The sequence below is a fragment of the Nothobranchius furzeri genome, chromosome 14 (genome assembly GCF_043380555.1).
Source record: "Nothobranchius furzeri strain GRZ-AD chromosome 14, NfurGRZ-RIMD1, whole genome shotgun sequence".
Lineage (NCBI taxonomy): Eukaryota > Metazoa > Chordata > Actinopteri > Cyprinodontiformes > Nothobranchiidae > Nothobranchius > Nothobranchius furzeri.
The window spans coordinates 21,861,689-21,878,472 of record NC_091754.1 but is presented as its reverse complement, the minus strand read 5'-3'; the positions used below and the strand labels follow the sequence as shown (position 1 = coordinate 21,878,472).

Sequence of the window (16,784 nt, the reverse complement as noted above, 5' to 3'; positions counted from 1 at the left end):
TTTATATAAATACACATAGATACATATGCATACACACAAATACATACACACATATATATATATATTATTTTTTTGACAGTTTGATAGATACAAATGCATTTTTTATTAGATGGATATATAGATAAATATATAATGTATTTGACACAGATAAAAATGAATTTATTAGACAGACAGACAGACAGACAGACAGACACAGACAGACACAGACAGACACAGACAGACACAGACAGACAGACAGACAGACAGACAGACAGACAGACAGACAGATAGATAGATAGATAGATAGATAGATTCTAGCAAGTTTAGCAGCTACAGTGCTGGGATTTTTACATTTATCTATTACATTTTATTTGTCAAGTACAAAAATTAAATCATTCTTCCCGATTTTTACGTTTAGATTATATATAAACTTTAGACTAATTCATGCAGTTTCATTAAAAAGAAACAATTTCTTTGCAAAGCATCCTTTTATTAAATTAAACAGAAAAACAAGGATTTTTTTTTTAAATCCTATAAATAGCTGGACATTTTAAATGACAGCTTTCGTTATTTTAACTTCAATTGCTTTTGAAAAATAAACTGGGGGAAAAAGTGCCTTTTAAAATGTAGTTTTTATGATTGTAGCCAGTGTGAACATACATCTGTTCCAAATTTAAAAATATATATATATATAAAAGCTTAGAAACATGCCTAGCATCAACACACCTAGGCCTCATTGTGTCACACCAAAAGAACTCCACCTCACAACACTGAGACATGTGAACCACGAACAATCATGCGAACGCAAACAGTTTACAACCGTTTCCTCTTCTGTGCTGTGATGGAGTTGTAGACATGGTTTTTAATATCTTTCCAGGTTCTACTCTTGAGCACTGGCTCTGTCTTAAGTGCCTTAAGGTACTTTACCAGGAATGGTCTCTAAGGTTATGTACTTTCCAAGCTGTCGCCATACTGCTGCTTTCTCAGCTGAACTCCAAGGCCTTTTTTTCACCCCTTGTTTGGTGAGAAGAAGCTGATCCAGTTCTGCAACAGAAATCACAAGTAGGAAATATTTAAGGATGTTTGATGGTTAGGGATATTTATTATCACTTTTCAATTAGTTTTAAATATATGAAGCAACTGAAACTGTATTAATGCATTATATTCTAAGTCTCAAAATATATATTATTTTGCTCGCTAATAAATTTGGTAATACTAATACATGACTTGGATCTTATGATACAACATAGTATATTGCAACAAAATGAAAAGTGTCATACACTTATTTTAACTGCAATTTTTCTTGATTCTGTTTATATATACACATATATATATATATATATATATATATATATATATATATATATATATATATATATATATACATATATGTATATATAACCCTAACCCTAACCCATTGAAGACAGTATTAAACTATAATGAGCGTTTGTCAGCTGTCTCATACTCATTATTTGTTCACGTAACGTAGTTTAGGACTTAAGAGAGAGAGAGAGACGCCTGTCATCCTTTTCAGAAGCTCAGGGCGGGCTGCTGTGAGCTGGTTCTGACCCAGAAACCAGCTAGACTGGGCTGCTGGTATTTTTAAAAGCTGCCCATCCTCTTCTGGAGGTCGGGGCGGGCGGTCCGACCCTGATCTATTCTCCAGAAGCCCGCAGGTTATTTTCAAAAGCCTCCCCTCTGAGGATGGCATGCTTGTTGAACTCCATCACATCACTGGGATTGTAACCCTCTGGTCTGAAGTGTTCACCACAACGACCGCATTTTTTTAAGCTGAAGCAGAAATGAAGTCTCATATTTTCAGCTGCAAAAAATACCTCCAATGCACAGAAGATAGTGCCGTTGTTTTTCTTATTTGGAAACCCGAGGACTCGATGTCCATACAGGCTGGAGTTTATATACCCACCACAAACAATAGTTTATCAAAATGAACACAATTCTAAACTAGTGAACACACACACTGACTCAATAACATGATCTCTCTACCCTAAAACTACCTACCTGCCACACTGAGCTGAGGCAGCGCCAAGCTCATGACTCCCTCTGGCTCTATCAGAGGCTAAGATTTAGAAAAAAAAGAGTGTTTGTAGAAGCTTTGCTGAAAAATAGCACTTTTTACTCGAAAATTTATGCGGTTATGTACTTTAAAACTCATAAGCATTTCAAATTGTACTTTTTGGACAGCATTTTACATGAATTTTAAAAAATAACCTGCAATTTGCTCTTTAATGGCCTTGGTTGCTGGTGGTGGTCAAAGTGAACCGGCGGTGCCTAATGTGCTTGTCAGTAGGAGCCACAACTTTTAACACAACATGAGCCCAAAGACACAAATGCAGAAATGTACCTGTCTTCTTTTTCTTCTTGAAGCCCTCTGTTGGTTCTGCAGATTTGGAGCTTTGGCTCAACAGTTTTGCCTGATCTGAAAAAAAACATGCAGAACATATTGGTAACCAATATGATAGCAACAAGATTTATGTAACATCAGACTTCAGTAAACCTTGTGCTGTCTCATCATGTGAATCTTCAGGTGATTCAACAATCTTTCTTGACCTTTTTACTTTGTAGGTTCCTTCAATGAGAAGAAAAACAACTGTAAGTTTAAGGTTCGACTTCATCTAGCTTTGACTCACATGAGAAACAAATGTAGATGATGGCAAACAATAGACCTTTGAGAAAAAATTTGATTAAAGTGTAACCTTTATTTAATGTTTATATAATTCATGTGTTTGTTATTTCATTACTTTGGTCAGTACAGTAATGCTTGTGATTATGTAGATTTGAGTTCTGGGTAAAAGAGGCTGATCTGTTTACAGCACCTACTGGTGGATTAGGGGAAAGAAGACATGCTGTGTTAACAGAAAAGCGTAGGAGAGAAAAAAGGAGGAAGTGGAGTAGCAGCGGCTAACTGCGCGTTTGAGTTTTCTGTCCTGCCGTTCGGAAATAAAGAAGAATTATAAAACCCAACTGTAGCCTGTCTACCATGTACTACCGAGAGCCGGCAACCTATCTACAAAATAACGGTTACAAAAGTCCTCTTCTAGAAGAGAATACCAAATTTTACAATTATAGGCACACTATGACTCTGCACCTGTTTCTGGATGAAAGACTACATCACTGAACTCACACAGAGTCAAAACTGGCCTGTATACCTATATACCCCTTCATTACTGGCTCCCCAAAGAGCAGTGTGTTGAGCCCCTCCCTCTTCTCTCTGTACACCAAATTACCCATCAAACCATCATCAAATATGAATAAGACACAACCATCATTGGACTCATCTCTGAGGAAGATGAGTACACAAAGTGGAGCTAGAGCAGTCCTTCAAATTCCTGGGCATTAATCTCTCTGAGGACCTCACCTGAAAATTACACCACCCAGCAAAGGCTGTACTTTCCCCTGGATGGATCTGGTTAGTGAGCTACATCTTTCTGGCCTGTGAGCTGCATACTGTGGACCGCTAGACGTAATTGTTTTCACTAAATTCTAGGGATGCTCTATATTGTCTTTTTTACCGATATCTGATCTACCAACATTGTCGACTCGTAATTTCCTATAAAAATGCTCGATATATGCTCTCACAAAAAAGGAAAACTAAAACATTTTAGGTTTTCAACATCTCTGATCATTTATCATGCATGCTTATATTTTAAACATTTTCTGTGCAAAATGACAACTACTTCAATAAGTAACAGGAAAAGTGCCATATTGATATTGTCTCCAACAGCAGCTGAATCTCTTTCTCCCCAAGTGTGACACTAAGATGGTGTATTAGTTGGTAATGGATTTTTTCTTAATCTGTAAATTGCAACTAAGATGAGTTTATTTATGCCGTCCGCCATTAAACCAAAAAGAAGGAAATCACGTTGTTATCACTGTTTGATGTCATATATGATGGAATATGATACTAGGAGTAAATAAGCCAATCACACGTAGGCTTCATTTATGTGACATTGCATCGCTGCAATACTTTTACCATGGATTTTACACTGAAACTGTGTGTGATTTCCCGTCTAGCCCAACGGTAACTGCGGAAATTGGTGCATCCCAGGAGTGGCTCACAGAAAAATTAGAACACGATCTTATCTTTAGCGCCTCGGCATGCCGCTCCTGGGCCGCGTCTGAAAATTGCCGTGACGCAGCTTGTTTGTGACACTCCATATACTATTATGGACTCTATTGCAAGCGGTGCCACGCCACTGGCGTTCCACGGCGTTGGCGTTCCACGGCGCTTTTGCTGCCAGTGTGCAGTAGGCTTGAGAGTTCAGCATGGTGTGTATATGCAAATCTTTAAACTAGCAAAAATGAAATGAGTATATGATAAAATACACAGAAATTTAAACCCAACACCCAACAGCACAAAGACAAATGAAGAAAAAATGTACCTATCTTATATTTCTTCTTGATGTCCTCTGATGGTTCTGCATATTTTGAGCACTGGCTCAGTGGTTCTCCCTGATCTGAAAAATAAAGAACATTCAGAATATATTAGTAACCAAAGTGAATCAACTACATTTATGTACTAAATCACATTGCAGTGAGTCTACGGGTTTCAGCAAGAAGGAAAGAAAAGCTGTAAAGACAGTAGTGAGAGCAGTCATGTTGTCTGGTTAAGAAACGGCATAAACGAAGAAAAGACGGGAGGTAGAAGAGGTTGCAGAGCTCAAAATGTTGAGGTTATCTTTGGGAGTGATGAGGATGGAAAGGATCAGGAACGAGTGTCACATATGTAAAATCCATCTGCAGTGAACCTTGTGATGTCTCACCATCTGAATCTTCAGCTGGTTCAACCTTCTTCCTTGGCCCTTTTCCTCTGTACGTCACTTCAAAGAGAAGAAAAACAGTTGTAAAATCAAGTGTGACCTTATTATCATTAGGTACTTTAGCCAAGCAAAAGTTTACCTCTTTTTCCTGCTGTCTGTCTGTGATCATCTGATGGTTCTGCTCTTGTGGGCCTCTGAGTCAGAATGTCAGGTTCTACAAGACAAAACATTCATGAACATCAATCCTGTCTGACAGATACCAAATAAAATACTCAAATGTTATCAAATAAGTAAGAAAAAAACTTTTTTACCTCACTAAATCCTACAATAATTTTTTAATGCCATAAAACTAAAATAACGAACTGACCCCTTCTTTCCACCGGAGCCGTCAGCAGCACGTTACTGCAGCAGCACGTCTTGCTCGCGTAAGCTGCTGCTTGGCCCTTCCCACGAGACGCGAAGCAGCAGGGGAGCAGCTGTCACCGACAGAGCACGAAGTCACACAAGTGACTTCGTCAGTAAACACAACAAGCAGGAGAAAACTACAACATGGCTCCAAAAGGTTTGCGTTTTATGTTCTGTCCGTTTTATAATTGCCAATACGGACCTGAAAAACAAAGGAGACCGCTAGCTAGGTGATAACTTCTCACGGGGCCGCACAGTTAATAACTTTTTTTAAAGTAAAGCAACCGGAAGGCAGTACATTTCTTAATTCTGAAAATCTCGGGAGCTTCGCTCCGTTCCCGCGTCCGATTTCCTGTCTTTCCTTCCCCAAAAATGTCGCACTTGACCCGTTTCAGAGGCGTTGCGCGTAGAAAATAGAACCGGCGCATAAGGACGGCAACATGCTGCTGACGGCTCCGGTGGAAAAGATTCTGTTGACCACAGCGGTTCCTTTCAGCAGCTAAGACGTGCTGCTGCAGTAACGTGCTGCTGACGGCTCCGGTGGAAAGAAGGGGTAATAGTCAATGGATAACTGAAAATCAATGAGAACTGTTACAGTTGATCACTAAGCAAAACATTTTTTCAATTCTACAAATCGTTTAGTTCCATTTTTCTGTTCTTATCTCATACAGAGTAGCAAAGTTTCTGTTTTTAGCTTATTTTGCTGACAGTTTCAGCTACTTCCCGAAGGTGACAGGAAGTACCCAAAACTGTCAGCAACATAAGGTAAAACATAAACTTTGCTACTCTGTATGAGACAAGATCAGAAAAATGGAACTAGAAAAGAAACACAGAAAGAACATAAGGAGTTTTAAAGAAAAATACTAATATTTTTTTTCTCTGTGGCACTCTATTTCTTTCACATATACACAATTTGAATTAGTATCTCAAACTATTGACTATTCATTTGAAATGTGACTGAACACATGGTCATCATTTAGCCTTTAGTGCAAGTTTTAACGGTAACACATGACCTACCCTCATCATCTTCATATTCCTCCGGATTTTCTTCCTCAGTATCTGCATTGTAATGCATGTCCAGAGCTTCATTACTTTTACCACTGTCCATCAGTGTCTTCTGTTCATGAACATAGCTTTGGCTGAGAGAGGTTTTGCCAGGGTTTTTTAATGCATCATGTGTCTTCATGAGCTTAGGCTGTGAAAAGGTTAGTTCATCCTCTGAGGAAGGAGGAGCTGATGGGATATAATCACTGTCCAAATCATGGCTGGAGTCTGAGAAAAAGTCCTCTGAAGCAGAAAGCTCCTGAAAGAAATAGAGCAAAGACTCAAGTTTAGGACAGGAATTTCTAAACCACAATTCTTAACTTAACCTTTAATTACACTTCAGAAAAATATTTCCAGCTGCTGACTTTGGTTCATTCTTGCACTTCTTACCTTGCTGCTGTATTTTCAAAAAATTTTCTCCAAAATACGTTTAGCTCTAATATAGGGCTGGACGATAATTCAATAGTTCAATATATCTATCGATAGACATGTGGTGCGATAGATAAAAAAACTGGTCAATAAAACTTCGATTAAAAAGTTTCCTTTTTTCATTATAACCTATCAGGTAGCAGCATACTAGACTCACTACTTAAGCTTGGTTTATGCTTGACGCATTTACTTTCCGCTTGGTGATGCGGCTCGCGGATGAAACGCGCTTCACAAATTGCAGTGTTTATGGTTCATGCGGCTTGTCTCTGCGGTGAGCCAATATTCTCCCAAACTGAATGGGGCAGCATGGAGCTCTACGGCATGCATCCAACACTACACCATAGAAGAAGTAAAAATTACTGTTGTTTACAACATGGCATTCCAGCATTTTTTAACAGCATCCTCATCTTTTCTGACAGTGCGAGCTATTTCTCTCCACGAATTATTAACAACATGTTGATCACGGTGATCTCTGAGAGCTGAATCATACAAATGTCTATTTACGAACCTCTGCCATACTAGTTCTTGCCAGTCCGCCATGTTTTTCCGCGTCCGACCGTCCGCGTGGTTAGAAAATTTCCTAGGTGTGCGTTGCGGAAAGTTTGGGCCGTGCGGAGGCACGGTGGAGGGGCGTGGTTGTTAAAATGACGGAACTTTTCCGCGTGGAGCCGTGCGGACCTCGCGGACGCGTCAAACATTAACCAACCTTCACTCCTAACCAATCAAAACCACAGACTCGGCACGCTACGTCACCAGGCCCTCCCCTCTCAAACCAAAAGAGAGCGAAAGGAAGCAAGATGTCTAGGGCTGCCATGATTAGTCGACTCGTCACGACAACGCAGACAAATAAAATAAACCTTATTTTATAAACAATTTTTTAAAATGTCGCCTGCTGCGGCACGTTGGGCTTTTGCTTCCTGCCTCTCTGCTCAGCCACCACTTTGGCTCCAAGGCGCATGCGCAATGGTGGCTATCCAGCTCAGCCTTCATCATCGGAGAAAGTGTCGAGTCGCAACATATCTGAAAAGTTTGGGAGCATTATACTAATTCAAAAGAAAGCCACATGGTGCAAACTCTGCAAAGCAAAACTCTTTCACAGGAGCACATCGGCGATGCACGAGCATCTTAAGAGGAAGAACAGAGCCGCCTCGGTAAGTTTACCTCTTGTTAGCAGCTGACATCAACAGAGTTTGTTTATGTTTATGTATTTAGCAGACGCTTTTGTCCAAAGCGACTTACAAGTGATAATCGGCATGTTGCCCTTGAACAACAACAACAACAACAACTTGACATCAGTCATGGGGAGGAGGGAACAAGGAGTGGACAGTAGAGAGGGGGACGGGTGCAGGGAAGGTGCAAGTTTAGAAGATGCTCTCTGAAGAGCAGGGTCTTCAGGAGTTTCTTGACAATTGAAATGGAAGCCCCTGTTCTGGTAGTGCTTGGTAGGTCATTCCACATTTGTGGAACGATGCATGAGAAGAGTCTGGATTGTCCTGAGCGTGGTGTAGGCACTGCTAGTCGACGATCCTGTGATGACCGGAGCGGCCAGGCCGAGACGTAAGCCTTTGCAAGAGGATTCAGGTAGATGGGAGCCGTACCATCTCGGACTTTGTATGCTAGTGTTAGCAGTTTGAATTTGATGTGTGCTGCTAGAGGTAGCCAGTGGAGCTCAATGAACAGAGGGGTGACTTGTGCTCTTTTTGGCTATTTGAAGACCAGACACACTTCATTCTGGACCATTTGAAGAGGTCTCACAGTACAGCCTGGAAGACCAGTTAGAAGGGCATTGCAGTAATAGAGGCGGGAAATGACAGTAGATTGCACCAGGACCTGAGTGGCATGTTGTGTTAGGTATGGTCTGATCTTTCGTATGTTATACAGCGCAAAGCGGCATGAACGAGCAACAGAGGCAACACGATCTTTAAAGGTCAGGTGTTCATCCAGATTTCGAACTGCCTTTGAAGGAGCCAGAGATAGGAAGTCATTTTGGATTGAGATATTGTGCTGTATGGATGGGTTTGCTGGGATGACAAGTAGTTCAGTTTTAGAGAGGTTGAGTTGGAGATGGTGGGATTTCATCCATTTTGATATGTCAGAGAGACAGTTTGATATTCGTGCAGAGACAGTGTGGTCGTCCGGTGGAAATGACAGATAGAGCTGGGTGTCGTCTGCATAGCAGTGGTAGGAGAAGCCATGTGATCGAATGATCTCACCCAGTGAGGTGGTGTATATGGCAAAGACAAGAGGTTCTAGAACAGAGCCCTGGGGGACTCCTGTGGCAAGATGGTGCATGGTAGAGGATTGTCCAAGCCAAGAGACAGTGATCCCTCACTACTTCGCGGTTCGTTTATCGCGGATTCACGACTTTGCAGATTTTTTCTTTGGAGCCTTATTCAAGGGAAATTCGCCGATTCGCGGAATTTTTCACCGATTCGCCGTATTTTTCTGTCATGTTTTGGGGTAAGTGTCTAACCAAAGACATACAGAATCAGACTTGAGTCGAGGTAAAAGATAAACAATAATTTTATTTCTTTAATGATGAGAACTGAGGGCGCACTGGTGATCCAGTGGAGGGTAAACCAGGAAGCGGCAAAATGCGGAAGTTCAGGGTGAATGTGGAGTTGAGCCGGGGTGATATCCAGAGGCGAATTGTAGATTTCCAGGTGGCAGAGTAGACGGATGAGGAGGACGAGGTAACGGAGAGGGAGCGTGAGCACGGTGGAGAGCGGGACGGCAGAGCGGAGTTGGTATCCAGGCAGCGAACCGGTGAGTATCCAGAAGTCTCCAAGATGGGAGAGAATCCGGAGGAGAAGCGAGTCAGGCAGTAGTTAATCATACGGCGTGGTATCTGGATAACCGTCCTCCTTTTAAAGCCGTCCCGCTGATCAGGCTGATGAGGATCAGCTGCGCTCCCTCTCCTGTTAAATAAATACTGTAAATATGGTGTCCCTACTTTGCGGATTTTCACCTATCGCGGCCAGGTCTGGAACGCATCTACCGCGATAAATGAGGGATCACTGTACACTAAATGATCGTCCTGTGAGGTACGATTCAAACCAGGCGTGTGCTTTCTCTGTGATGCCCATGCTAGAGAGTGTGGACAAAAGGAAGCCATTTTTGACAGTGTCAAATGCAGCCGATAAGTCGAGCAGGATAAGCACTGAGGATTTGGCAGTTGCTCTAGCTTCTTTTAAGGATTCCATCACTGCTAAAAGAGCAGTTTCAGTGGAGTGGCCCTTTTTGAACCCAGATTGGTAAGGGTCAAGCAGACAGTTTTGTGAGAGGTATTCTGTGATCTGCATGAAAGCCACCTTTTCTGTGATTTTGGACAGAAAAAGGAGGAGAGAGATAGGTCGGTAGTTCTCCACATGATTTGGAGGAAGAGATGGTTTTTTTTAGCAGAGGTTTAACCAGAGCATGCTTGACAGAGATAGGAAATCCGGATGTCAGTGAAGCGTTGATCACATAAGTGCCTGCTGCAGCTACTGTAGGAGCAATAGCTTGGAGCAGCTTAGTCGGAATGGGGTCCTGGGCATGTAGTAGGGCGGCTGCACGTGACAAGCTTGGACACACAGTTCTCAGTGAGAGGGGAAAAAGAGGAAAATGAAGCAGTAGGGCCTGAGATGGTTGGGCTAGAAGGAGATTGTGGTAGCGAATGTTCAGGAGTGGCCAGTTGAGTAAACTGATAGCTTATAGCTGCCAGTCAGTGAAGAATGAGGCAAAGGTGACTGCTGATAGATTTTTGGTACGAGGTGGAGAAGGAGGGTTGAGCAGAGTTTTGAATGTCGAAAATAGTTTTTTGAGAGTCAGTAGAGCTGAGAAGAGCTACTTGTGATTATAGCTGCAGCAACACCAGTAGAGATGGTGACGTTGTTACCTTTAGAACACGTTTGTATGTCACATATTTTTGCTCCAGTTACAAACGCTAATGATTGATTCCATCCCGCTACGTTAGAGTGGAGTTTACAGACATATATATGACAACAACCATCTACCAGGCTGGTCCCACTTCACCACCATGATGGAAAAGAAGAGTTACACAACTTTTAAGATGTGTGTGTGTGTCAGTTTCTCTCTAGATACAAATAAAATAAACATTAGAATAAAATGCATTTATGAAAAAATAAAAAGGTCGCTGACTGAACAATCAAGAAACCTAATAGTTTTAAAGCATAAAACATTTTCTTTGTGTTAAAACTTAACCTACTTTATTTGATTTAACAGAATGATTAATCTGGTAAATAAACTAACTTTGATATCTTTTATCTTTACACTAAAGCAGACCCTCAGAGCTGCCGATGATCCCTGACTGCTAACGTGTGGACTAGCCGTGCTACAAAGGCGTACCTTGGTGTGTCCTGCTATTTCCTGAGTGAAGATTGGAAGATGAAGCACTTCAACCTTGCCACCATGCCTCTTGTGAACACAAGTCATTTTTGGTTTTAGGTGCCTACCTCCATGTAGTTGTAGCATTTGTATCAACAGGTTACAAGTTAATTAAAGTGGTTTGCTAAGCTATCATCTTGTCTTTATTATTAGATGGCCCATAGCTGATCACACTTCAGACTAGAAGCTAATGATGGTATATTAGTGCATCCTGGTGCAATAAGCTAAACTTTTATAAATGACACGATTAGTCGACTACTAAAATAGCCATTTGTGGAAGCCCTAAAGACATTGCAGCAAGAAGAGGCAGAGAAAAAAAATCAAAATACCAAAAATAAAATGGCCAGGGGTGCATGTAAAATATTTTCTACATTTTTAAAATATATATATATTTTTTTCAATAATTATCAATTATGATCAATTTAAAACAACATTTATCTACATACTTTTTTGCTATATCATCCAGCCCCACTCTAATAGGCCATTGGATGCTTTTCTTTAGACTTTCAGCCCCATGTGCTGAGAGTTCAGACTTTGGCTCCAAAATACAACTTGGCAGTGGCCAGAAAGAAATTTTGGCTTAATTTGGGGACAACAGTCTGTAAAGCTGCTGCCATGTGACCCCTGCACTTTATCATGTGACAGTAACATGAAGAACATCCTGCAGTCAACAGAGTTGCTCTGCTGAGCTCACACCTTTGTTACAGGACTTCTTGAGTCTTCTAGTCCGACATTAGTGCAGTAATGAGGGAGAACTACATCTATTCATCTTTCTATTCATGCATGCGCTTTTTATACCTGCTTTATCCATTTGGTGAGATGGAGTACATCTGGACAGGTCATCAGAGAACCAACACAACCATCTACACAGCTACTTTCACCTAATGCCATTTTAAATAGCTGTTTTAATGGTGGTATTAGTTAATGTGAGACACAAAGACTTAGCAGCACAGTAGATTGTTTTAGTAATGAACAGGTCATAGTGTGGTAGTTAGCATGATGGAACTTGTGTGTAGAAATGTTCTTAAACATAACACATCTGACCATGCGTACGAACAGCATCTAATAGTAAAATGGTGTAACCGTAGTATTGAAGGTCTCAGTCATCCACGATTCTTCCTCATTCACAAATTATTTTTACCCAATCAGTAATTATGTCTGTGGAGAAACAGTTTTGTCGTGTAATTGATATTGGAACCGATAAAAAGGCATCTGTGACCGACGGGAAGCTGACATTGTAGCATGGTAGATCTGTTGTTGTTGGAAGATTTAGCAGACCGTGTTCTCTAGTGGACATTTTCCCTGTAGTGAGAATCTAGAGGTGCTTTTGAGTAGATGCTGCCTCCTGACAGAGATCCTTCTGGAGCTGTGACATGATTTGAGACCCTTTGTGGAGCCACTGACAAACCACACTAATCTAATTCCAGTACATACTCCGTTATTGACAACTTTGTGATTTCTTGCCACTGGGACCTTCCAACATGAGTTAGCTGACAGACTGGGCCAATGCTGCCATCAGTGAGCTGCATTATGCCCTCATGAATACAGTGGCATTTTAATGGTGAAAAATCAGGCAGATTGTTTCCTATCTTGATTTGTTCTCAGTTTAACCCTCCCACTGTCCTAATGGGTGACCCCCGCAAGGAAAGTTGACCATTGAGCAGGATTGATGGTTTATCTCTTGAGGTCCACGTGGCAGGGGTGAGGTGGTGCTTACTCCTCACCAATGCCAGCTGTTAGCTTTCTCAGCAACCTTACTAAAGGAACTTTTCTTTCCAGTACAGGAGGGGCCTCTGGTTTATTACGGTTAAAAAGCATTAATCAAGCTAGTTAAAGTTGGGTTGCTATAACACACTGGCAAATAATTTAGTTCCAAACCAAAACCTGAAATAACAGACAGCTAAAGAATATTCTAACCAGTAAATAGTTGTAAATTAAATTTTTCATATATGTTGGTAGTACGTCCATTCCAAGCATTAGCCTGACCCAGGTTCAGTTTACTGGCAATCACAGACGTTTTTAATTCAAACAAAGCTGTTTAGTGTCGGTACTGATTATGTTTGGTTAAAAATATAAATTTGTTATATATGATCTTAAAGTTATAAGTAGAAATGTCTAAACAAATTTAATACAACACTAAATCAGTGAATATTTTGTTTGATTACCAGCTGCCTTCTGCCTTCATGGTGACCAAAATCCTAAAGATGTTTCTAAAACAATTTTTTTTGACAAAATAAAAAAAAATTGTCTGTTATTTGTATTTTCTTTTCAAGAAAAAGAAGGGAGAAAAATAATAAAATTCAATTCGAATTTGGAAGAAAAAGTCTGAGATTTTATTTTTAAGCCATATTTAAGTCCTATAGGATAATTAAGAAATACTTACCATTATCTCTTCCTGTTCTTCTTCCTTCTGCTCATTATCTACAAAAAAGAACATGTAAATGTGAAGGAATTTGCCCCCAGTGCATTCATTTCTAAGGTGCTTACCCAACTAAACAGCACATTTTATCAAGCTTTTTTGCAAAATCAGACACATGATATAGCATAATTAATATATGAATATAATGAAACAAAATAAATTAAAATATAAAGTACAATCAGGAAGGCTAGAAAAGTCAATAATAATCCCAAGTGATCTGTTTTCAATTGTACGCCCGTTGTGTTAACCGTAAGCTGAACAAAAACGGGCATAGTTGCTCACTCTGCATTGACTGTGGACAGTGAGGAGACCCATCCAATACAGCGACAAAGCTGTTACGTTCTCCAGTGGCCAATGGGGCATCTACGTATTCATGGCTATGATTGGAAGTATTTTCCTTGTTTTAGGTAATGCTTCCAGGGTTTTTCCTGGCTCAAACTGAGGCAGAGGTGGTACCATCTTGACCATGCACCAGCACATGCATATTCTGTGCATTCAACTGCCTCACTTTTTTAAAGGCAAAAATTTTTTTTCATTAAGTGTTCTCATCTAAGTTTCTGTTGATTAATTGAATATCCCATTTGACAACGTTTCAAGTGAAACAAAACTGGTTTGCTGCTAAAACATTTGAAATAAAACAACAAAATTATCAGGCTGAAACAACAGACTTATTATAAAAGGTTCAATAATATGCATTAGATTGTGATTTAGTTCCTTTTTCCCATCTGATATTTAAAGTTTAAAATATTTTTAAAAATCGACCTACATTTCAGTAACATTTTAGGTTTTCATTAATAACCCTCACCTTAGTCAAAATAACACATAAATATATCCAGTAAAATATAATGGATTTCATTAACATGCATTTGTATTGGAAATGGTAAGAACATTTAATTTCTGCTGCTAACAATGTAATGGTGGCATTAGGGTTGTCACGGTAACCAGTGTAGTGGTAAACCCCGATAAAAAAGTGGACAATAATAATAATCGTCTTGTTTTAAAAAAAAAATATTATCTCGGTGGATTACCGTGGCTGCAATGTAGGCGCGGTGACCCTTACCGACCACCGTATCATCTGCTGCAGTTGCCTGCAGCACATGCGCACTTTGTTGTTTACAACCAAAACTTTCTTGAGGCTAAAGCCGAAATAATGGCCAGAGGAGGAGACGGCAGCGCTCAGGACATTTATTATCTCTCAGAGAAGACAAAGTTGGAAGTATGGGCATTTTTTTTGGATATATGAAGAATGCCGAGGGACAGTTGATAGAAGACGGCTATCCTGTTTGCAGCACGTGCAGAAAAAGTGTCTGTGAAAGGCAGCAACGCTTCAAATTTCATGACACATCTGCGTGACGATCACCCACAACTCTACAGTCAACGCAAGGCAAGTTAACATTAGCATTTTAGCTAAAATGCGTGATCCGAGGATTTGGGTTGAGGGAGAATGCAACGATTCACTATATAAAGCAGCCACAGCGCCGCTACATGCATATAAAAAATTGTCGCGGACACCCCCATATTGAAATGACGCTATGCATTACGGGGCTCCCAGGGGCAGATAAGAGTTGGTCTCTCACGTGGCGGCCACACAAATTTGAACGCAGGAAAAACCCTAGCTTCTCTTCTACAGCTGTATATTTAGTGTGTATTAAAAGTAAAATATGAAATAAAACTTGGCTGAGTGGAAGACAAAAATGAGCTATGAGTACTGCCGGTAACCGGCAGAATGCTGTTGTGGTTTAATGTTCACTAGCTTGTAGTCAACTTTATAGACCGTCTTAAACTATCAGCTGATTGTTTGCTTAACAGATTAAATTGTTCTCCTGTATGGGAGTCAGACAATTTCACTCTGTACAAGGAGCACAGGAGACGAGACTGAGCTGCAGGTTACAGTGTTAGTCTGTGCAGCTAAATTTTCCATCAAAAAGTACCATGTTCAATAAAATAATTTTATTTAAAAAATATTCATGTGTTGTGGTTAAAATTGTGGGTCCTTAGTGTAAAAGTTTCAAATACATTAGGTATTTTGACTGTAAAAATTAATTAACTTAATTCACTAACCTATCATTAATACTTACAGCGTTTGTTTGTCAAATAAAAATCACAAAAAGATCATCTCACAGTGGTAAACTACTCGATGTCCACCCACAGGCTGTTAGCTTACTCAGTTACTGTACATTGACCATTTACTGCACACAGGTCTACAATGCAGTTTAGTATTAGTAATTACACATTAAAGGTTGATGCAGCAGTTTATTTTCTTATTCTCTGTGTGACTTAAAATAATTAAAACTAATTAAACTGCTAATGCACCTCAGTGCTTTTTTGCTGGCATAGTTCCAGGATGAACGCACTTCCGGTAATCATTGTAGTTCTGGACCAGTACTGGTATGTTCAGAGAAGCAAACTCATAGATTGGAAGCAAATGTCTTCTTTACAGTTTGAATTGACTAGAAAGTCAAAGGCAATAGTTTGGGCTACAAGTCCTTTTGTCAATATGTCATGCTAAATCCCGGTTAGCAAGCTAAAACAGTGGGTTGAAGTTTGCAGCAAAGCAAGTACATTCAAAGCAATAAAAAGGATCCCTGCAGTGGTTTAAGGAATAAAGTAAGATAATTCAACTGTTCTGAACACAAATAAAAGATAAAAATGATCCCCTGATTTTACTTTGTCAAGCTTACAACACAGGCTACACGAAACTACACCAGTTGTCAATATTTTGACAAAATAAACAAAATACATACACACAAACACCTCACACAGTTAACTATGAATAAAAATAAATCTTACCTGGTTTAGTTGCAGACTTTTTTCTGGTTCCAAACACTGAAACAGTTTCCATCTGCTTCTCCGATGCTCTGCAGCTGCGTGAATCCCCTCACTGATGTTGCTTTCAGGAGCACTGGGAAAGTTGAGAACTGCGTGCAGATCTCCACGTTTTAATAGATTAAAAATATTTCTTTTGAAAAATTGCTCATGTAATGACTTTTAAGGAAATTGTTATGCACTTTTTAACACAGTGTGAAATTTATATTTAAAAAGACAGGGTTCAGATTTGATGTTGAGTGTAACTAGTGTACTGGTAGTTACACATTTTCCTTGAATGCAGCAGAGGTTTAAGAGTTAGCCAGTCCACTGTTTAATGCCACCCATCCCCCACCCTGAGTTAGCCAGTCCACTGTTTAATGCCACCCATCCCCCACCATGACTTCTTGTTGATGAGTGCCTCTGAACTCAAGAGAAACAACCTGTACAGAACAGTTTGGATTGAAAAGGGCCACGTCTCCCTCACCCTGCCTCAATGTTCATGACTTGACCCTGTAGAAAAAAACATTCCCCTTTAC

General features: G+C 40.1%; 1 protein-coding gene across 1 annotated transcript; it reads right to left on the bottom strand.

The window, feature by feature from the left end:
• Positions 1 to 682: 682 nt before the first annotated feature.
• Positions 683 to 16,492, bottom strand: LOC129159763 (uncharacterized). The gene is made up of 9 exons (XM_070543986.1): positions 16,231 to 16,492; positions 13,405 to 13,442; positions 6,180 to 6,465; positions 4,897 to 4,971; positions 4,761 to 4,817; positions 4,380 to 4,454; positions 2,495 to 2,566; positions 2,342 to 2,416; positions 683 to 1,023 (listed from the first exon to the last, which is right to left on the bottom strand). The coding sequence occupies exons 1-9, from the start codon at positions 16,280 to 16,282 to the stop codon at positions 893 to 895; spliced, it is 861 nt and encodes a 286-aa protein (XP_070400087.1). The 5' UTR covers positions 16,283 to 16,492; the 3' UTR covers positions 683 to 892.
• Between the last annotated feature and the right edge of the window lie 292 nt (positions 16,493 to 16,784).